The 23,050-nt window shown below is 44.3% G+C and overlaps 1 protein-coding gene across 1 annotated transcript in view; it reads left to right on the forward strand.

Moving 5' to 3' along the window:
• Positions 1-23,050, forward strand: part of STK4 (serine/threonine kinase 4) — a 1,752,947-nt gene that overhangs the window by 639,743 nt on the left and 1,090,154 nt on the right. The window contains exon 5 of the mRNA XM_044088990.1: positions 8,878-9,048. Within this exon, the coding sequence (XP_043944925.1) occupies positions 8,878-9,048 (171 nt within the window). The remainder of the gene's footprint in view (positions 1-8,877; positions 9,049-23,050) is intronic.

Raw genomic sequence — 23,050 nt, forward strand, 5'->3', positions numbered from 1 at the left:
AGACAGCAGTGGCTCCCCCTCTTTCTGCATTTAGCCAGGGGCTTTCACCACAACTTACCCCCACAGAGTGGACCTTCTCACAGAGGACAAGGGATCTCTAATCCATCCCCACTTGCAGTCTGTGAACCTCACCCTGTGGGTGATAGAATCCTGATCCCTTGCAGACACCTGTACAATGATGTGATCACAGTCCTGCAGGAGGCCAGGAAACCTAATACTAGGATATCTTGTATATCTAAATGGAAAAGATTCTCCACATGGTGTCTGCAAAGACAGTTGGACCCTTTCCAGGAAGATATCCTTTGGTACTCTCTTATCTGTGTGAACTTTTGCAGACAGGGTTGGCATACTCCTCCATTAAGTCACCTGGCTGCCATTTCAGCTGGTCTGTCTCTGGACCCCCCTTTGGCTTCCAGATTACTTGCAAAGTTATTCCTAAAGGGAGTGCTGCATCTGAGGCCCCCCAGGACCTGAATTACAGTTTGGAGAAACTCACAGTAGCCCCTTTAAGAACCAGCTTCTAAGGCTTCTCTGAAACCCACTGCACATGGAAAACAGTACTCCTAGTGGCCTTGACATCGGCTAGAAGAGTCACTGAGTTACAGGCTCTCATGGCCATTCCCCCTTTCCTCATCTTCCACAAAGACAGGGTAACCCTTGGGACCCAACCCTTCCTTCATGCCCAAGGTGGTCAACAAGCTTTCCTTAAACCAAGCTGTTTACCTTCCTACCTTGTTTGCCCACCCTCAGAGTGACAGCAAGAAAGTCTTGCATTCCCTTGATGTGCATAGACAGCTTAGGTTCTACTTGGACAAGACTAAGTCTATCAGCAAATCTGATCAATTGTTTGCCTCCTTCCATTCCAGGGCCCTGGGGAAAGCTGTGACAAAACAATTTTAGCCTGGATTTCCAGGGCAGTTTCTTTCTGCTGTGCACACTATGGGAAATCCTTGGGGTGTAAAGGTAAAGCACAATCCACTAAAGCTATGGCTTCATCAGGAGCTTTCTTTAAGGGATTAGATACTTCCACACATTTAACAAGCATTACAAATTGGAAAAAATTTCCATATCCAGGGCTGGATTTGCCAGGACCATCCTCCATGGATGTTTGGAGAGTAGTTCCAAGCCACCACCCTCTACTTCCCAGTGAGCTTTTGCTCTCACCCCAAGAGTCCAGAATACTGCAGCATGTGAATAGAAGGACATAAAATAGTTATGTAAAATTTTGCCGTAACCATAGATGTTCTTCGTGTTTCACTGTTGGCAGTCATCACCTGTAGGTTATCCCTGCTGTGGTAGCCCTCGGCTGGCCTGAATACCAGAGTCAATCTTTTTGTGCGTCGGCTGCAGTCTGGCGTCAGGTCATCAGTGCTGTAAAGCAAGGCAGCCGACATCATTGCATCAGTCTTTCTTGCTGTGGAGCCCGTAGCAGAAGCAGTTCTCACGAGTGCCGGTCGGTCGCAGTCAGAGTTTGAATTTCAGCTGAAACCGTCTAAAGCTAAATACCCTGTTGGGGACCCTTTTTTCTTGCACTAACTGATGTCCAAAAAAGTTAATTGTTTCACCTGTGGAAAGTAGATCCCACACAGAGACTTCCATTCTTACTGCATCACTTGTTTAGGCCCAGACCATGACGTCCCCTGTTGCCATTTCTGTGCCCTCTTTAATACGAGAACTATTTACTGTAGAGCTGCTCTTGTAGACAGTTATTTTCATGTTCCATCTTCCCATTCCGATATGGTGTCTGTCAGCCAACAATCCGTGGACATTCCAAAAAAGCACAGAGATAAAGATGGAGACGAGACCACACAAGGCTAAGCCTTCCGACGACTCTACCGCTAAGCAAGTAGTCAGTTCTCCAGAATTCAGTGAGGTGCTTTCTCAGCCCCTGATGTCCGATGCGAAATCTACGCAGGCCTCTACCGAGACCCTTTCAGAGTCCAGTATGCTGCAGAAATCTTCGTCTTCTGAGCCTTTGGCTGTCTCTGCGTCTGTTGGGTCCGGAGCAGCGATGCAGGCACCGGCTTCCAAGGAGGCCTTTCGCAGTACCGAATCTAGACAAAAAACTACGTCTTCCTCATCTGACTACTGTTCCTCTCGGACCGATGGATCCTCTCAGGCCTAGAAGTCATGCCACTCCTAGAAAATCTACTTCTAGCCACCATCTTGCTTCTGCTCCACCACCCCAAGCCCGAATGCTTAGAATGGCGGAGGATCTCATCTCATTATCGGGCCACAACTTCTAAAAGGAAAAAGGCACCCTTCTCCAGAAATTGACGGAACAGAATTTTGAGGAATCTGGCTATTCAGATTTTGAAGAGGAACAGCAACCTCTGACTGCTTATGAGGATTCAGATGCAGAGGAATCCATCCCTTCTGCCTCTGCTCCAGAGGACTTTTCCTTTGGGGAAACCCTTCACACCCTCAGGGAACATTTCCAATGGGAATCTCAGAACTTTCCCCAGTCTAAGAAAAGACTTGGAGAGTTTCTGGACCTGCCCCAGCACAGACCCCTGGCCATCCCCCCTATTTTAGAAGTGGTGGATGATGTTTTCCATGAATCCAGCTTAACCCCTGACGCCCTCCCACCTGCTCCCAGTAACCCTGACAGATATTAGAGTACCGGATTCTCACAAATACCTGTACAGAAATCCTGCTGCAGACCCAGAGGTCATTACACAGGGACCTAAAGGAGCTAAGATTAGTTCTTCCAGGAATCATTTTCCTTCTGACAGGGACTCCAGAACTCTGGACAGCTGGAGTAAAAAAGTATACACCTCTGCAGCCTTAGCTGTCAGAGCACTCAGTTGTCAGTTCCATATGTTAAAATATCAGCAACACACTTTGGAACTATTAAAACAAAATATTTCTACCTTTCCTGACTGTGCTAATTCAAAAAAAGTTAGCAGATTTACTGCACTGTGTTTGTCACAGTAGTGGCCAAACACTCATTACACTGTGGATATGATGCTCTAGACGCCTCTAGCAGGGCAGCAGTGTCAGAATCTGTCATTAGGAGACATGCATGGCTGAAAGAGCAAACCTCTGCCTGATCATGTCAAGTCTAAACTTATAGATGCACCCCTGGATAAGGAGCGCTTGTTTGGAGTAAAAGCAGAAGAGGGCTTAAAAACATGGAAGGCAAAGCAAAATCTATGCAAACAGTAACAGATTTCTATCGGGTTCAACCTCCCAGGTTCAACAAGAACTTTCCTTGTAAGCACTGGTCCTTCCCTGCACCTAGCAGACAGAGCCAAGGTAAGCCCTGCAGAGACGGATCGTCCAGGCCCCTATCCCAGGGCCAGCAGAGAAGCAAACAGTGGACCACTTCCGCCCCAAAGACAGGGAGTGCTAAGCCATCTTTCTATGGCAAAAACTCACAACTACTCCCCTTCCCCCCTCTGCCCTTCCCTTCACTCACCAAAAGCTAGGAGGAAGGCTCTCCCACTTCAAAGAAAATTGGCTTTCTATAACAAAGGACCAGTGGGTCTTGAAGATCATTTTTCAGGGATACAAATTCTCTTTCAGCGAACTCCCAATTCCAAGAGGGTACCTGGACTTGCCTCCAAATCAGTGGGCAGAGGCATTTAAACGGGTCCAAACTCTCATATTCCAGGGATCAGTAGAACCTGTCCCCTCAGATGAAACAGGCAAAGGCTTTTATTCCAGAGTATTCCTCGTTCCCAGAAAAGAAGACATTTGACACCCCATTCTGGATCTATCCATTCTGAACACCTCCGTGGTGGTCCCCAGATTCATAATGCTAACTTTGCAGCAGCTGCTGCCTATGCTAACAAAAAAATGCCTGGCTAGTGACTCTAGACCTAAAAGATGCCTACCTCCACATCCCCATAAGGAAATCCAGCAGGAAATTCCTTTGCTTCAGAGCAGGATCACAACACTTTCAGTTCTCTGTGCTGCCCTTTGGCTTATCTACTGTACCCAGAGTGTTCACCAAATGCTTAGCCCTGCCATAGCATTTTGCAGACAGAGAAATATACAGATGTACCCTTACATGGATGACGGCCTCATTCAGGCAGAGTGCAAAGAAAAGCTGCTCCAGGACCTTCTCTTTGTCAAATCTGTCCTAACTTTCCTAGGGATTGCCATCAATGAGAAGAAATCAAAGCAAACTCCCACCAGGAAGATCATTTTCTAGGGAGCTCTGCTAGACACAGCATCTCAAATGGCCTTCCTATCCCCAGAAAAGCAGAGCTTCCTGCCTCTCCACTTTACCCCGCTGGCTTCCAGAAGTCACCTCACTGCGAGGAAGTTCTGCAAGCCCTGGGATGCATGGCATCTTGCATCCTTCTAATTCCTCTGGCCAAAACTTCAGTGGTATCTAAAGAACCTTTGCTACCAGCACTCTGTCTCTAGAGACCTCTCTCACTCTGATCCCATGTATAAGGGCAGAGTTTCTCTGTTGGGCAGAGGCCTGTGCCTAGAGCAAGGGTCTTCCTTCATCCTCCGCCCTACCAGCCAGACCATCACCACCAATGCCTCAGACATTGCTTGGAGTGCTCATCTAGCAGGCAGGTGCACCAAACGTCTTTGGGATGCCCAGCACCTTCCCTTGCACATCAATCAGAAAGAAATTATGGCAGTACAAAAGGCTCTGACATCCTTCAAAACCCCATCTCGGGCCAGGGGTTCTCCTTATAAAAATAGACACCACCATAGTAATGTGGTATATCAACAAACAGGGTGGAACCCAATCTTACCCACTGTGCAGGCTAGCCATAAACCTCTGGCTGACAGCCGCCTCCATGGGTCTACACCTAATTGCCCGATACCTACCAGGGTCAACAACACCCTGGCAGACCACCTAAGCAAAAACTTACTGGACCCCCACATATGGCAGCTCCACAGGGAAATCTTTCTGCAAGTCACTCAGGAGTAGGGGACTCAGGAGGTGGATCTCTGTGCTTCGCAGCTCAACCACCAGCTGCGAAATTTTGTACCAGGGAGTATCGCCTCCTAGCATGGAAGGTGGATGCAGTGACCTTCCCCCTGGAACTCCCTCTTTGTGTACGCGTTCCCTCCTCTGCCTCTTATTCCCAAGGTACTGATCAAAATAAGGGAGGAGAGACCAAAGGCTATTCTCATTGCGCCAGATTGGCCCAGCATTGGTACTCCTTACTGCACAGCCTGACCTTACAGCCCCCCAAGCAGCTTCCCCTGATCTCAGACCACTTGACCCAGGTGGGGGGGGGAGATACTGCACCCAGACCTGCAGACTCTCAATCTTTCAGCATGGCTTATACCTTAAAAGATAACAAGGAGTCCCTGTTAAGCAAACAGGCCCTAGACATTATCACAGAGGCCAGAAGGCCCAGCACCAGAAAATCTTATGCAGGGAAATGGGAAAGATTCTGCTCCTGGAGCCAGTCCAGAGGGGCCAGTACCTTGCATCCTTCCATCCCTCTTATTTTGGATTACCCAGCTGAGTTACTCAAAAGTGGCCTCTCCTTCTTTCCTATTAAAATCCATGCCTCAGCCATTTCAGCCCATTATGATTCAGACCTACCCCTCTTCTCTCATCCTTCGATTAAACAATTCCTCAGAGGAGCTTTTAATATCAGACCTCCCAGAAGGCCTCTCCCACACCAGCCTGGGACATGAATTATGTTTTAGAAAAACTAACCTTACCCTCTTTTGAACCTACTGCTTCGACATAATTGAAATACCTCTCCTGGAAGACTGCCTTCCTACTAGCTGTCACCTCAGCCAGAAAAGTTTCAGAACTTCAGGAACTCATGGCTGTTGAGCCCTTTATCATTTTCCATGCAGACAGGGTCACCCTGAGGACTAAACTCCTCCTTTATGCCTAAGGTGGTATCTGATGTGACCCTCAACCAAGGTCATACACCTATCTACCTTCTTTCCCAACCCTCAAAACAAGGGGGAAAGAATTCTGCACTCACTAGACGTGTACAGACAACTCAGATACTATCTGGACCATACTAAACCCTTCAGAAAAATAGACCAGCTTCTTGTCAGCTTTGCCCCAGGGGCAGAGGGGAAGCCCATTTCCAAGCAAACCATTTCCAAATGGATATCTATCACGCTGTATCCATTTCTGCTACAGACTACATGGGAACCCCCCAAGTATGTTCGTACCCATTCTACTAGGGCAGCCTCCACTTCCACAGCCTTCCTCAGAGGAGTCCCCACCAGGGACATCTTGGAAGCTGCCACCTGGACCTCTGTCCATGCCTTTACAAAGCATTACCACCTACCTGTTTTTTCTAAGTCTAGGGCAGGGTTTGCCTTTGCAGTTCTGCAGGGCTTGCTGACCCATGCCTAGGGCGCTAACATATCTTTCCGCCCCTCTCCTCGCTTTGGGAATCCTCCCACAGGTGATGACTGCAGCAGTGAAACACGAAGAACGTAGTACAGTTGTGTACACTTACCAGAAATGTAGATGTTAGTGTATTCACTGTTGCAGTCCTGGTTTCTCTCCCTCCATCCCCCTTATATCCTCTTTCCCGAGGGGGACATAAGCTTCCCACAGTGGCTTTTAGCCACCACAACCACTTTTCCTTATTTCTTTGTGCTTCTGATGGGTTAAGGCAAGAAAAACTGATGTAATGATGTTGGCTGCCTTGCCTTATTAGCACTGACGACCTGACGTCAGACTACAGGCGACTGCAGCCAATGCAGAAAAACATTGACTCTGGTATTCGGGCCGGCCAAGGGCTACCACAGCAGGGATAACCCACAGGTGATGACTGCAACAGTGTATACACTCAAACATCTACATTTATGGTAAGTGTACATAGCTGTACTATGTCCTTCTCTTCCATGTCGCAGTATTCCTTCCCCTTCTGCTCCCATAATGGTCCCTTCTTTGATGGTACTGGGCTTGCACAGTTTTTCCTGGGATTGGGGTCTGACTGGGGTGCTCGGTCCTGACGTTTGGCACATGCAGACATCATTTTTATGGCCCACGTTCCCCTAGCCATGTCAGACATCCCGCACACCTAGCAGTGACAAGAAGCTTTTGTATACTAGCTAGTGTTTGGATAGCAAGAGAAGGAAACTCAAGAGTCCAGAATACTGCAACATGGAAGAGAAGGACATCTGTGGTTATGGCAAGATTTCACACAATTATTCTTTCTTCCCAGCCTCGTACTGATGGCACTCCCAACATGGATATAATTCTGCTGTTGCCTCTTATAGGTACTCTTTCTTTTGTAGTTCAGACTGTTGCAGTCATTGAATTATACCAGACATTAGTGTTTTTTTACTTGTGTAAAATACTGCTGACTACACTAACTGGTTAGTGTGGTGGGTTAATGCTGCTGCTTCATCACAGATGCCGGGTATGAAACCTTTTCCTGCTTCTTACTTTCCATTTTTTTTAAACACTTTGATAATATTTTCAATTATTTCTGGTGTGTAGTGGTGTTGCAGAGGACTAATGTCCTCTGTGTGTGAGGTGGATGGGTACAAGGTTTGAATCTTTTGTAGTGCCTTTAGGACATGCTGCATAGAGTATCCCTGGTGTCTGTAGTGTTTTCCCCTCCCCTGACCCATATTTTTCTAATTTTTTCTCCCAAGTGCCTTTAAAGTACAGTATGAGAAGCACCCCCCCATCGTGAAAGTGCCTTTAAGGCACAATATGAATCTCCATTGCTCCCCCCACCCCAACACCAAACTATTGAAGGATTTACTTGTTTGTCTAGGGAGAGTGTGGAAGGTGTGCTAGCCCTCCCTGGTAATTCATTCATTCATTCACATACCCACCCCACCTACTTGCACTCATGGTGACGTATGTGCATACACACACACACACACACACACACACACACACACACACACACACACACACACACACCTACCCTAGCTATTCCCTAACTAACCCCCCCAGTTGCAATCTATCATCCACACATAGACACAGCCTCATGCATGCATACTCACCCAACAGTACTTCTCTGCTACAATACCTGGCACCCATGTCTGTCACTATGGGTGAACATGGGCTTTTGACCATGTCCATTAACAGTAGCAACCATGAGTGGCCATGCTAACTTTATACAACCTATGCCTTACCACTGCATTTCCAGGGGAGAGCACATGACTAATTATCATTTTCTCTCCTGGAATGTCTCATTTGAATTTGGCACTGCTACTGAGACAGCCCATGGAGGAACTACAAATCTTCTTGGTAGGGATGTCTTTGTATTGGAAATAGTTTACAGCAAGGTGTCCAGCGGGTTAAGTTTCTGACCTGGTACTCCAGTTCTACATTTCTTGGACTGTGCTCAGTATTTCAATTTGGAACCTTAGAAGTATTCAAGCTTCTCATAAGTGGAAATAATTCCGATACTAATGTCTTGCTATTAGCACACTATTTGTCCTGACAGCAGTGCATCTTAAAATTTGCGTTGAACTTTGCAAGTAATGAATGTTTATAGCACTACCTGCTTTAGTAAAGCACACCTTAATTCCCATGTCTCCTGTTTTAGTCTAAATTGCGTTGAATAAATCTAAAATTTAGTGGATTTAATTACTTGATAAATGGAGCTGGCAGAGGTGGCAACCATCTTCAATGAGCAGTGTGCATATGTCCAGTACTTTCAAGAAGACCTGTGAGAATAAAGATTATCATTGGTAGCAGCTTGGATCAAAGTGTCTTTTTTCTTCTTTTTGCCTTCTTTATGTTATTGTAAGATGAATCATTGCCATCTCTGTCCTTGTCAGATGGTTATTAAAGTGCTGTATAATATCAGTACCACTTCTTAAGTCTGTGATGGTAGTATCCTTGTCTCACCCTTTTAAAATTTGTTTGTTGCTGTGTGGTAAAATGCACACACGTTTTCTGTACTACTCTTTTTACTGATGTTCAGGAAAGATTGTTTTTTTTCTTTCTAGGATACAATGGCAAAGAGGAACACTGTGATTGGTACTCCATTTTGGATGGCTCCTGAAGTAATTCAGGAGATAGGCTACAACTGTGTTGCAGATATCTGGTCACTTGGGATAACGGCAATAGAAATGGCAGAAGGAAAGCCACCCTATGCTGATATTCATCCAATGAGGGTAAGATTTAACATTTGATTTGTGATTATTTACTATTTTTTGGGGGGGGGGGACCCAGCAATGACCATCAAGCTTTCCCTTTGGACACCTACTGGCCCCATTTCCCTCTATCAGAGTTGGAGCCTGTAGTTCCATTTTGTTTTTGTGAGGCGAGAACCAGGTGTCAAGAGCGACGCTGTGATCATCTGGGAGAGTGGTAATTTTTTGAATATGCTCCAAGCCCCTAACGCCTTTCTCCAGATCTTCTGTGCTACACCACAGATGCTACCAGGAGGTGCATATTTGCTTCCAGACATTCTGAGTAGAGCACTAGTTGCAGCATGTACATACCAAGGTCTAGGCTAGGGGATAGGCATGTGCACTGCTGTTGGTGTCATTGATGCAGAAAGCCAAGATGTCATCTGGGATTGGCTGCTCACTCCTGTCCTCCCCCACCTGGTGCTTGTTATGGACTTGCATTAGTTAAACACGGATTTTTTAAATGATGTCAGGGCTTTATCCATGTATGATAGAGGGCCTGGGCTAATAATGGTCATAGTTTTTGAATGAAGTTATACTTAAGCAGTAGCATAAAACTGTATGTTTTGCAATAACATCGCTTGTGGGATGGGCACAAGAGTAAGGCAATTACAGTTCAATACAAGCTTTTGAATATCTTGTTGCTGTTTTTACAAATGTTTTGTATTTTTTCTGTTGCAGATCTAGATAAATTGCTGTTGTGTAGTGTACTTTCGGTTTTAAATGTGTAGCAAGCTGGATCTCTTGCACTTATGTGGCTATTGTGTTTGACTAGATAACTCAACTTTGCCATGTAAAGCTTAAAAGCATTGTTTGAATGAACATGGAGCACCTTCCTTGATGGAGCCTTTGTTAGTATCATCTTTTCCATCAGTCACACTGGCAACATTTTTGGATGTTTTCTGCTCCTACGCATAGAAACGCGTCCATTGTTATGGTGATGCATGTTGTCACATCACACAGTGGCTATATCTTTGCCCACTGCTGTTTCTGTTTTACTGTTTACACAGTTTGCAAACTAGTCCTGCTGTTGTCTGCAAATTGTTTGTTGCCATATAAACTGAAATATCCCTGTAGTCGTCATTCTTAGCCAAGACCTGCACTGGCATTGCCTTTACAGATTTGAATACAATATGAAATAACTTGTTAGCACTTTGATCCCACTGCTTGGTGATGTCAAATGGACAAAAGTCATAGTGCTTCTACTCATGTCTTGGAAAAATGGCAACTGTTAAGAGCTTTTACGCAGTAGCCCCAGAGGAGGTCCATTTCAAACAGCCTCAGGCATAGATTGGAACATTAACACAAGGACAAACTGTTGGAGGTAGGCTGCAGGCTGGCGCTCCTGCAGGTAAGTCCACTGTTGGCATGGTCCCCTCAGTCCCTATAAGCACTGACCTTGGCTAGTGATGACTTAAGCTTGCAGCAGTCATCTACCTCCGTGGAAGATGACTGGACTGTGGCTGGAAAACCTCTGTCTCACCTCAGTAGGGAGCTCTGTGGTGTACGAGTGGCCCAGGCCTTTGACAGAAAAGAAAAAGCAAATGTACTTGTAATTCATTGCTGGGCAGTCATGAGTTTGATAAGAATGGATCCATCTTTAATAACCTGTAAGACTTGCATCACAGAAATTAGGACCAGTTGACGGTAGTTCTATCTCAATGTGCCAGTCACCCTCCTCCTCTCAGTCATACACCACACATATTAGTCTGTTTCTTTGCTACTCTCAAGCTGTAGTCAGAAGAAGCGATCCAGGCTGAAGTGTTATATGGTTAATTTATTCAGCCATTGATCTGTAAATATGTGATTTTTTTTGTCTGTTTTCATTTCAACTTTTGCTGTAAGCTGCTGAAAATGCCTTCCTTTTTTTTAAACCTTTCTTGTTTCCAGCAAGTTTAGATCCAAGCCTGGCATTCATCAGGTCATAATGTGAAATTCCTTATTCAGTTTTCTTACACTTGGGCACATTGAGTGTGTCTGTATTGTTTGGGACTGCTGTAGAAGCTGTCAGGCCTTTGTTGATATCACACTGCAAAGACGCAGAATGCCTTGTCTTTCTCCTGTCACAGAGGTGCTGTGCCCTTCAGGAGGAGCACTTCTGTACAGATCACATTAATTCTGCTTTTGTTTTTGTCACATTCACTGGAAATGTAATTTAGAAAATATTGTTCTTAAACTGGATTGTCCCTTGAGGGAACAGCTAGTAGCCTCTGTCTTAGATATGGATCTAAACTCCTGTGTTTCTCCAAGATGCTCTTATCCAAAGTTTTTCTTAATGGTTGAAGATGATTTACCTCGACTCAGTTAAACTGCTATTGGCATTAGTTGCGGAGTTCTCCATTTCTGTGGTACCTATTCCTTATTTGACTTGCTATAAGGACTTCAGACTGTATGCTATCTGCTTCTTTAGCTTTGTTGTTAATTTGCCTTCTCAGTGCTTCTTTTTTTTTCTGTAGTTTGGTTATTCAAGATGTTATTTTAGAGGGTTTTTGAGGAACAGATTTAATTGTACTATGTGCAAGTCACGAGTATCTCTGTGTTCTTTCGGTATTTTTTCCTGCAAGTGCCCCAGGCCATCTTGTAGGTCAGAGGGCAATATCATGATTGCTTTTAGCATAATTGTCTCTTGTGAATTGGAAGAAGCTCTTGTTTTGTGTTTGCCAGTACAGAACTGAACCTTCTCTGTCATTAGTTTTTGATATTTTGGATCTTCCTTTGTGCCATCTTACTCTGCATATGTAGATCTTTCCTTTGCCTGATGGGAGATCTTGCGTCATGTGCAGTAAGATCATAATTTTTTTATTGTGAAGACTTTGAATTACAGTATAATTTTTATTAACTAGTCTTGGTGATTTGGTGATGTGGTCAGTTGAAGTACATACTGAGTTAATGCTTATCTAGAGCTCTTTCTAGAAAGCCTTCGTCATAGTTGCAACATTAACTGTACAGGTGGTAGAGAACTTGGTGTGATATTGGAGGATATCTTCTTGAATTTTAAGAAGAATGGTGCTAAATGTTCTGTGCATTGATTTTGGTTCACTGTGATGCTTGGGAGTAAGCCAGTGTTTGTGATAAATCTGATGAGTTTGTGGCACATTAAGCAGTTGCTACGTCTTACTGCTGCTATGTTGCTAGCATCCTTGTGGCAATATGCTGCTGAGCTCCGTTAGTGGTGTAGTCAGTAAATGAAAGTGCTTTAATTTAAGGGCACCTGTAATATCTGTTGCTATGTCTGAAGGATAGTGTTTGTGTTGACCAGGCTGTGCTGCATGTATTTGAATACTGCAGTGCCATTTTGTCCTCACTGGTGCCATGCCAGAGGACTAAATTGTAGATATCTGTAATTTTGTCTTCATGAAGAAATATTTTGCTTTTCTTAGTGGTGTTAGTATTTCATCAAAGTTTAATTATGACCTATTTTGATATCTTTATCCGTATTTAAATATCTGGCCATGTGAGTTGATGGCAATATCATGCTAAGATAAATTGTTCGGAGACAGCTGTTGGTACTATTGGGGGACTCTGTACGTTGGTTGAGTCATTTCCTTAGCCAGTGCTATGGATGCACTTATCTTCAGTAGGTTTGCCTTTCCAGAAGAATGTGAAATTTCCATTCTTCATCAGTAGAGCTTCTTTTCTTTTAAGGTGGCAGTGTTAGTATTGCTTCCTGCAGCTTTCTTGCAGCTGTGAGTTCTTTCTTTTGGTGAACACAGTCATAGTTCTGCATGAGTCTGTGTATTCTGTTACAGAATTTCTCATTGGCTTCTTATGTCAGCCTTTGAGAGAGTAATTCCTTCTGCATGTGGCTGCCAGACAGAGTGAGGGATAACACTAGGTTAACTGCTGTTTTTTTGTTTCCATATACATACGGGGTAAGCATACTGTATATTTTTCATAGTAGCACTTGCCAGGCTGTATTCTTAGTCCAAATGCCAGACAGTCATCAAGCTACTGCTGCCCCTATGATGATAACATAACTGAAGAGAACAAGTTTCATCACCTCTGTATCTGTATAGTATTAGTCTTGTGTTGTGAGGCTTTTAATGTGGTAAAGCTGGTGCACTAACATTAGTCACACTGACTTGATAAACTAGAATTCAGGAGCCTCATGTTGTCCTGAGGATTGCATGTCATGGTGGTCTTGATTGCCGTTTTGATGAATTTGTGCATTTGTATTAGCTGACCAGTTCTCCACATTAACAAGAAGTCTTATACAGGCTTTTGCTGCAAACCTCTTCCTCGTGAACCTTTGAATTCCATTGTTAAGTTTCACCAACATTGTCATATCTGTTTGTGTTGTCACTTCTCAAGGCTCTGTCACCTGGACTGCCATACTTATGGTAGGGTCACCCTTGCAGAAATAAACATGAAGTATGTTGCATGCATTTTTTTTAATCACATACGTTTGTCTAACTTTCAGCATCCTTGGTTGTGGATCAGGCAGGAAGATAGCTATGAAGGTGAGTAAAGATAGTCAAGCACAGTGAGGTCTCAGGTAGGGTAGAACTTCTGAAGAATTGTTTGGCCCAAGATGTACACAAAGCAACTTCCTGGTCCTATGTTTTTGCCTTTGCAAAACCATTGTAAAATGGGTGCATCTTGCTGAAGACAAGCAGGATTTGGTGTGGAAGTTCCTCACTGGCTTAATGGCTGATGCAGTGCTTTCTTTGTGGCTGTGCACTGTAGTATACAGTGTCTGCTGACTCCATTCAAGTGTACTGTTCTCCGTAAGATCGTGCGGGTAAGTCAGGTAATCACTGTAGAAATGCTTTTCATGAAACTCCTCTTGTGTCAAATAACACAACTCCTTCCATGCATCTCCTTACACTGGAATGTTTTCCATATAGATTCCATCCCAGGTAACTTACCCTCTAATTCTTTAAACCTTCTTTGAAGGAGGACCATGGGAAATATTCAAATGATTCCTCAGGTCATAAATATATTCCAGCTCCATGGGCTTCTAAATATCCACTGACATTTTATATTTTATAAGTCTTTAATGATGCAGTCAGCCCAACAAAGCCAACCACTCTAGCTTCTAGATATGACATATTTCAGAATTTTCATCAGTATAACTTGAGTAGATAATTTGGCCATTGTCTAAAACATCTGCTTATATAAATTCTGATGACTGTAAAATTAGGGAAGGCTGCACATTTTTTCAAAGAAGGACCAAAATAACAAGTGAAAAGGGTTGCACAGAATAACTGCGTAGGCAATACCAACAAAAAGATTGAAGCAGATAGCTTATAAAAAAGGATACATCATTGTAAAGGAAGCACTAATAATGATTCTGGTTTTCAAGGTCTGAAGCAACGTTTGGAAACCAGGAGTTTTGCATGTTTTCACATACAACTCCATAGTGATGTTGTACATTGGGGTTAGCCAAAGATGGAATTTAGTTTTTGGCCCCAGAAGTGGGCATGACACTTTATTCAGGGGCCTTTTCATGTTCTTGTTTCAGACCTCACCACAGGTGGGAAACAGGATAGAAAGAACAAGATGGCATTGACAGACTTCCCTCACAAATCACTGGCATGCTTATGTCCATGTGGAAGTGCGTCTTCCCTTTCAGGAGGGAGAAGGGTACAGACCTCTGGAAGTCAGGCCATATGTCTGTCTTTTTGTGGCAGGATTCCAAAGAAGTCCTTGCTTCAGCAACAGTCAACATATTTGAACATTTATAGTTCTGAAAAATTCCAAACACAGCTGTACTTAAATTGTTCCTATAATTTTGTTCTCCATTCATCTTCCCTTTAACTCCTTTTTCTCTGTTTCCTTTTTTCTTTTTATTTTAGTTGCATTAATTTTATCCACTTGTTTCTTCTCCTCATCTGCATGCTAAACTCTGTTCAACACCTGTAGTTGCATACTATAGATATATAGATGATTTAATTTTTGTTTGTAAAGGGGGGTAAGGGAGGATTGAAAATTTATTTCGAGATTTACAAAGAAATAGGTTCGGTTTACAGTTTGATGGTCTCCAGTATGGTAATAGTGACATTTTTAGATCATTGTCTAGAAGAGATATCAATAGTAGGGTTCGTAGTAGAATTAATAGGAAATTTGAAGATGGTATTCAATTTTTGGATGCTAATAGTGGTCATACACCCCACTTGCTTAAAGCATTACCATACAGAGATATGTTGCATGTCAAGAGATTATGAAATAATAGTACCGAACAAGAATGGGAAATGAATAGGACAGCTAATTGTGCAGGAATCCCTTGTTCTCTTTTCGCAGGAGAAGAAGTATTAAAGACATGATAGTACATAGTAAGTTTATGGTCCCTATTAGTAAAGTAGATAGGAATCCTACTGTATTGGGAACTTTTCCATGTGGTAAATGTATTAGTTGTAAGTTTGTAGTTAGGACTTTTGCAGGCTTCCACTTCGTCTTCTGACCCTCTGCCAGTCGCCGACTCAGATGGATCCGGAGATGCTAAGCAGGCGCCAGCTTTTGAGGCCTCTTTTTTTCTCTGCCCGGAGACCAGATCCAGACCGACCTTGATTCAGACTTCTGCGGTGGTTAGGCCTCCTGAGTCCTTCCAGCTTTCTATAAGGCTGTCCAGCCGAAAATCTACTCCATAGCAGGGGCCAGCCTCCCCTCAAAAGCCTCAGGCTCAGATGGTTAAATGGCCAGTGATCTCTTGACTCTTATCAAGGGCTCTCAGCCACCTCCTTCTAAGAGGATTAGGGAATTGTCCCTAGAAGATTTGTCTGCCTCAGACTGAGGTTTTCAGCAACTCTGCTAATGAAGAGGGAAACTCTCAACTTTTTTGTGGTTTTGAGGATTCTGATGCAGAAGACTCCATCCCTTCTGCCTCCCCTCCAGAAGGTTTTTCTTTTGGGGATACTCTGAATACTCTTAGGGAGCATTTCAAATGGGAAAGTCGGGACTACCCTCAGTCTAAGAAACAGATTAGGGAATTCTTGGATTTGCCACAGCATAAAGCCTTTGGCTATCCCTTCAGTTTTGGAAGTTGTTGTTGATGTTTTCATGGAGAATTCTTTGACTCCTATTTCTGTTCCTCCTGCTCCCGGAAAGCCTGACAGGTATTATAGAGTTCCTGATTCTCATCAGTTCCTTTTCAAGAATCCTACTGCTGATCCAGAGATCATTTCTCAGGGCCCTAAGGGTGTTAAAGCCACGGTTGCTAAACATCCTGTTCCATCTGACAGGTAATCTAGGGCCTTGGATAGATGAGGTAAAAAGGTTTATACTTCTTCCCCCCTGGCTATTAGGTCTGTTAATTGTCTTTTTCATATGCTTAAGTATCAGCAGCATACTTTGGAGGCTGTTAAGGCTAAAATTGCTGGTGTTCTTTCCCTGATGGAGAGTAAGGATATGCAAGATTTATTGAATTCTGCCACTCTTGTCACTAAACATGGTCTACATTATGGTTTCAACACTTTGGGGGCTTCTTGCAGGGCAGCAGCCACTGGTTCTGTCATTAGCAGACATGCTAGGCTCTGGGAACAGCCCCTTTCTGAACCTGTCGCATCTAAATTACTGGATGTGCCTTTGCACAAAGACAATCTTTTTGGTAGCAAAGCAGAAGAGGTGTTGAAAAAGTTGGAGGATAAGGCCAGATCTATGCAAACTGTTAAGGACTTACTGTAAGTTCAGCCTCCTCGTTTTAGTAAACATTACCCTTCCAAGAATTGGACTTTTCCTGACCCTAGTAAACAGAGTCGCACTAGGCCTAGGGGTTACAGGTCTTCTAGGGGACCTACCCCTCAAAAGACTAAACACTGGCAGGCTTTCTCTTCAAAATCAAGGAGCACCTCACTGAGTACCGGCGAACGGCTTAGGAGAAGCTTCGTCGGTTTTGGATCTCAACTGCCTTTCTCTGTCCTTTTTTTTTTTGCGTTTTTTATGTACTCCGGTAGTCGGATTGTTATCCGATTACATTTCTGGGTAGATAAATCTGTTTCCAAAATACTTTGAGGCAAAAATATACTGACGCTTAATAGCTTAATAGTGCGTTGGTTAAATCTAGCACAAAACCAACAGCTAGGCACGTTGTGATCAGGGCCTAGGCAAGGAATACAGTATAAATGGAAATCCTTATGAGGTATTTGCTTCCCACAAGTAATACAATTAACTTTTTCTGACATCGGTATGGAGCAAGAAAAAAAGTTTCCCCAATGGGGTACTTGGCTTTCGTGAAGACTTCGGTTCTGAAACTCAAACCCGAATATTTCAGTAGTCGGCCGACTGGCACTTGCGAAATGCTTCTGCTTTTGGCTAGAAAGACTAAAGAAAATGGCATCGGCTGCATGTTTTATACCCCTAACGACCTGACATCATGGAAGAGGAGACAGCAACCGACGTAGGGCCCAAGACTTTGGAATTCAGGCAGACTGAGGGCAACCTGCCAGCAGATTACCCAAATGTAATGACTGCAACAGTGAATACACTCTAACATCTACATTTATGGTAAGTGTACACAACTGTACTTTCCTGCACTACAGATAGGCCAGGGTTTTCTACTCAAGACTTTTCCTGGTTCCCAAAAAAGGGGGCACCTGGCGCTCAATTCTGGATTTGTCCATTCTAAACACTTTTCTGGTGATTCCCAAATTCAAAATGCTCACTCTTCAGCAGTTGCTGCCAATGCTGGCCAAGGATTCCTGGCTAGTGACTTTGGATCTCAAAAGAAAGCTTATGTACACATCCCAATAAGGGAAAGCTGCAGGCAGTTCCTTTGCTTCAGGGCAGGGAACAGATGCTTCCAATTCTCTGCACTGCCTTTTGGCTTGTTTACTGCTCCCAGAGTTTTTACCAAATGTCTTGCTCCAGTCATTGCTTTTTGCAGGCAAAGAAACATTCAAATTTACCCGTACTTGTACGATTGTCTTATTCAGGCAAACTCTCCAGAGCAACTTCTAAAGGATTTGTACTTTGTAAAGAACCTTCTCACCTCTTTGGGCTTACACCATCAACGAACTGAAGTAAAAATTGGTACCCACCAGGGAGATTGTATTCCTGGGAGCGAGCCTGACCACAGCCGTCCAGATGGTATTCCTCCCTCAAGAGAAACAAAAGGATCTTTCAAATTACTTCAAAAATTTGGCAAGCATGACCCAGCTCTCTGCAAGGCAATTCCTGCAAGCCCTGGGATTCATGGCTTCATGTATTCTGATGATTCCATATGCCAGACTGCATGGAAAATACAGTGGTACCTGAAAAATCTTTGGTGTCAACACACTCAGGATTTAGACTTGATACTTCCTCTGATTCCCTGCCTGCAGACGGAGTTCCTTTGGTGGGCGACGGCCTGTGCACAGAACAAAGGCCTGCCTTTCTGTCCACCTCCTGCTCGCCAGACTCTCACCCCAGATGCCTCTGACTACACTTGGGGAGCACATCTAGAGGGCAGATGTATTCAGGGGACTTGGAACTCTCAACAGGTTCATTTGCACATAAATCTGAAGGAATTGATGGCAGTCCAGCAGGCCTTGATTGCTTTCAAAGATCATCTCTCTCCTGGTACTCTTCTGGTCAGGACAGACAACACCACAATCATGTGGTACATCAACAAGCAGGGAGGGACGCACTCTTACTCCCTGTGCAGACAAAGCATGATACTTTAGTCCATAGCAGCTTCAATGGGCATTCATCTGATAGCTCAATTTCTTCCAGGAAGGCTCAACACCTTGGCAGACCAATTGAGCAGGCAGGTCCTGGATCCTCACGATTGGCAACTAAACAAGACCATCTTCTATTGCATCATTCAACGTTGGGGCACTCTCCAAGTGGATCTCTTCTCATCTCCAACCAACCACCTTCTTCCAACCTTTTGCACCAGGGATCATCACAACAAAGCTTGGAAAGTGGATGCTCCGTCCTTCCCCTGAACACAACTCTCGATCTATGCATTCCCTCCTCTGTCTCTTCTTCCCAGAGTGCTCTTAAAGATAAGGGGTGAAAAACCAAGGGCCATCATCATAGCTTCAGACTGGCCCAGACAACATTGGTATACACTACTTTGCAGTTTCTCCCAGTCTCAGCCTTGACATCTTCCCCTGATACCAGATCTCTTGGTTCAGGAGGGGGGGAAATTCTGCATCCTCATCTTCAGACTGCATTTGGCTCATAATTTAAACCTTTCCCAACAGGTGGTTGAGGTCCTTCGTGAGGCCAGGAGGCCTAGCACTAGGAAATCATACGCAGATAAGTGGAAAAGATTCTCCATTTGGATGCAGACTAGAGGGGAAGGCCCATCTCAATCTACTCTTCCTCTTATTCTTGACTATCTGGCAGGCTTGCTTAATGGTGGACTTTCCTTCTCTTCTATCAAAATCCATGCTTCAGCTATTTCTGCTCATTGTTCCTTTGAGCATCCCATTTTCTCACATCCCTTGATGAAACAGTTCCTCAGGGGAGCTAACAATTTAAAACCTCCCAGAAGGGCAGCTACTCCTGCTTGTGATCTCAGTTTTGTACTCGAGAAACTTACTCTGCCTCCTTTTGAACCAGCTGCCTCAGCAGACTTGACGTTCCTCTCCGGGAAAACAGCCTTTCTCTTGGCTATTACTTCAGCAATAGGAGTTTCTTAGCTGCAGGCCTTAATGGCAGTCGAGCCTTTTATCATCTTCCGTCTGGATTGGGTTTCTTTTCGAACTAATCCCTCCGTTATGCCTAACGTGGTTTCTAGCCTGACTCTTAACCAGACTAGCCACCTGCCTACCTTCTTTCCTAATCCTCAGAAGAAAGGGGAAAGGTTATTGCATTCCCTGGATGTGCATAGACAGCTTAGATTTTACCTGGACAGGACTAAATCTTTTCGAAAGTTGGATCAGTTGTTGGTCAGTTTTGCTCCTGGAGCTCAGGGCAAAGCTATTTCTAAACGGACCATTTTTAAGCGGATTGCTCATTGTATTGACTTTTGTTACAGCATAGCAAGGTTCCTCCTCAGAGTATTTGGACCCATTCTTCTAGGGCAGCCTCTACCTCAGCAGCTGTTTTAAGAGGTGTACCTACTAGGGACATCCTGGAAGCAGCTACTTGGACTTCTGTCCACACTTTCACTAAACATTACAATTTACCCTTGTTTTCTAAGTCCAGGGCTGGTTTTGCCACTGCAGTGTTGCAGGGCATCCTTGCCAACCCTTAAACAGCGGGTGTTCCTCCATTTTGTTTTTTTTTCCTGGGCTTGGGGAATCAACCCATTTTGTAAGGACTGCAATAGTAAAACATGAACATAGTACAGTTGTGTACACTTACCGTAAATATAGATGCTAGAGTGTATTCACTGTTGCAGTCCTGCCCCCCCTTTCCATCCCCCTTTTTTCCTAGGGCACAGACTGGATTTTTCTTTTCCTGGGCTAACCTTTTTGGGGGGACTCCTGACGGTTAAAGCAAGAAAAACTGAGGAAATGGCGTTGGCTGCCTTCCTTTGTACCTGACGTCAGGCGTAAACAGAGGGCAGCAGACGTCGTATACCAAGGACGTTGGTGTTCTGACCGACTCTGGACTACCGGGAGCCGGATAACCCATTTTGTAAGGAATGGAACAGTGAATACACTCTAACATCTACATTTATGGTAAGTGTACACAACTGTACTTTCTGGACCTACCCCAGCATAGGCCTCTGGCCATCCCACCCATCTTGGAGGTGGTAGATGATGATTGCCAAGAATCCAGCCTTACCCCTGACACCCTTCCACCTGCCCCCAGAAAACCTGACAGGTACTACAGGGGATACATGACTCGCATAAATTCCTCTACAGAAATCCTATAGCAGATCCAGAGGTGATTACTGAGGGACCTAAAGGAGTTAAGGCTACTAATGCAAAGAATCCTACTCCCTCAGACAAAGAATCCAGTGCCCTAGACAGATGCGGTAGAAAAGTATATACCTCTGCAACTTTAACTATAAGGGCTCTCGACTGTCAGTTGCATATGTTAAAATATTAACAGCACATTTTGGAACTTTTGAAACGGAAAATTTCTGCTTTACCAGATTTTGCCAATATTAGAGATAGCAGAATTACTACAGTCTTCATCTCAGTTGGCAAAGCACTCCGTGCACGTTGGGCTTGACGCCCTAGAAGCTTCTAGCAGGGCAGCAGTGACAGAATCTGTTATCAGAAGACATGCGTGGTTGAAGGAACAACCTCTCCCTGATTATGTCAAAGCTAAAATTATGGCTTCACCTGTTGACAAAGACTGCTTGTTAGGACAGAAAACTGAAGAGGTGCTTAAAAAGATGGAGGACAAAGCAAAATCAATGCAGACTGTTAAAGATTTCCTTCAAGTACAACCTCCTAGGTTCAGCAGAAATTTTCCCTCTAAACACTGGTCCTTCCCTGCACCCAACAGGCACGTACAAGGCAAAACCCATAGGGACAGACCCACCAGGGCTCAAACTCAGGGCCAGCAAAGAACTAAACAGTGTCCCCATCTAACTGTAGAGCAGAGAGTTCAAAAACAACCCTGTATGCTAAAAACTCTCAATGACTACCTATCCCATCTCTGCCTGCCTCCACCACACCAAAAGCTAGAAGGAAGGCTATCTCTTTGCAGAGAAAATTGGAACTTTATAGCAAAAGATCAGTGGGTCTTAAAAATCATTTCTCAGGGGTACAAATTCAATTTCCGAGAGCTACCACCCTCCAAGAGGGTACCCAGACCCACCTCCAAACCAGTGGGCAGAAGCATCAAAACAATAGCAAAACCTAATATCCCTAGGGGCAGTAGAACCTGCACCTCCAGAAAAAGTTGCAAAAGGAATCTATTCCAGACAATTCCTTGTGCCCAGGAAAGAGGGAACTTGGCGTCCCAGCCTGGACCTATCCTTTCTCAATACTTTCCTGGTAATCCCAAAATTCAAAATGCTTACCTTACAACAGCTTCTACCTATGCTGTTAAACACAGCTACCTTAGACCTAAAAGATGCTTACCTGCACATCCCAATAAGGGAATCATGCAGAAAATTCCTGCGCTTCAGAGCAGGATCATTAAACTTTTAATTCTCTGCTTTGCCATTTCGCTTATCTACTGCTCCCAGGGTATTCACCAGATGTCTAGCTCCTGCCATTGCCTTTTGCAGGCAAAATAATGTACAGATTTACCCTTACCTGGATGACTGTTTCATCCAGGCAGACGGCAAGGAACTGCTCCTGCAGCACCTCTCATTTGTAAAAACCCTACTTAACTCTCTGGGGGTCACTATCAAAGAAAATAAATCACTACCAGGAAATCATATTTCTGGGAGCCTTATTGGACACAGAACAGCAAATGGCCTTTCTGTCCCCGGAAAAACTGTTTCCTACCAAAATACTTCACTACTCTGGCCTCCCAAACCTAGCTTTTTGCCAGGAAATTCTTGCAAGCCCTAGGGTGCATGGCCTCATGCATCCTCCTGGTACCTCTGGCTAGACTGCACATGAGGAAAATTCAATGGTACTTAAAGAACCTATGGTGTCAACACACTCGACCTCTGGACACCTCCCTGCCTGTGATCCCTTGCATAAGATCAGAGTTCCTTTGTTGGGCCCAGGCCTGTGCTCTGAACAAGAGACTTCCATTCACCCTCCGTCCATCAGACCAGACCATAACTACAGATGCTTCGGACATCGCCTGGGGTGCCCACCTAGAAGGCAGATGCGCCCAAGGTCTCTGGGATGCTCAAATACTACTCTTGCACATCAACCAAAAGGACATGATAGCAGTGCAAAACTCTCTGGCATCCTTCAAAACCCTTCCTTAAACCAGGGGTTCTTCTCCTAAAAACAGACAACACCACAGTCATGTGGTACATCAACAAACAGGGAGGGACTCATTCTTACCCCATGTGCAGACTAGAAAATGAACCTGTGGCTAGCAACCTCCTCCATGGGACTACATCTTATAGCCCAATACCTACTGGGCATCAACAACACCCTAGCAGATGACTTGTGCAGAAACCTGCTGGACCTACATGAATGGCAAATCCACAGAGACATTTTTCTGCAAATTACCCACACATGGGGGACTC

This window comes from Protopterus annectens, chromosome 12.part0 (genome assembly GCF_019279795.1).
Source record: "Protopterus annectens isolate FY-2018-M chromosome 12.part0, PAN1.0, whole genome shotgun sequence".
Classification (NCBI taxonomy): domain Eukaryota; kingdom Metazoa; phylum Chordata; order Ceratodontiformes; family Protopteridae; genus Protopterus; species Protopterus annectens.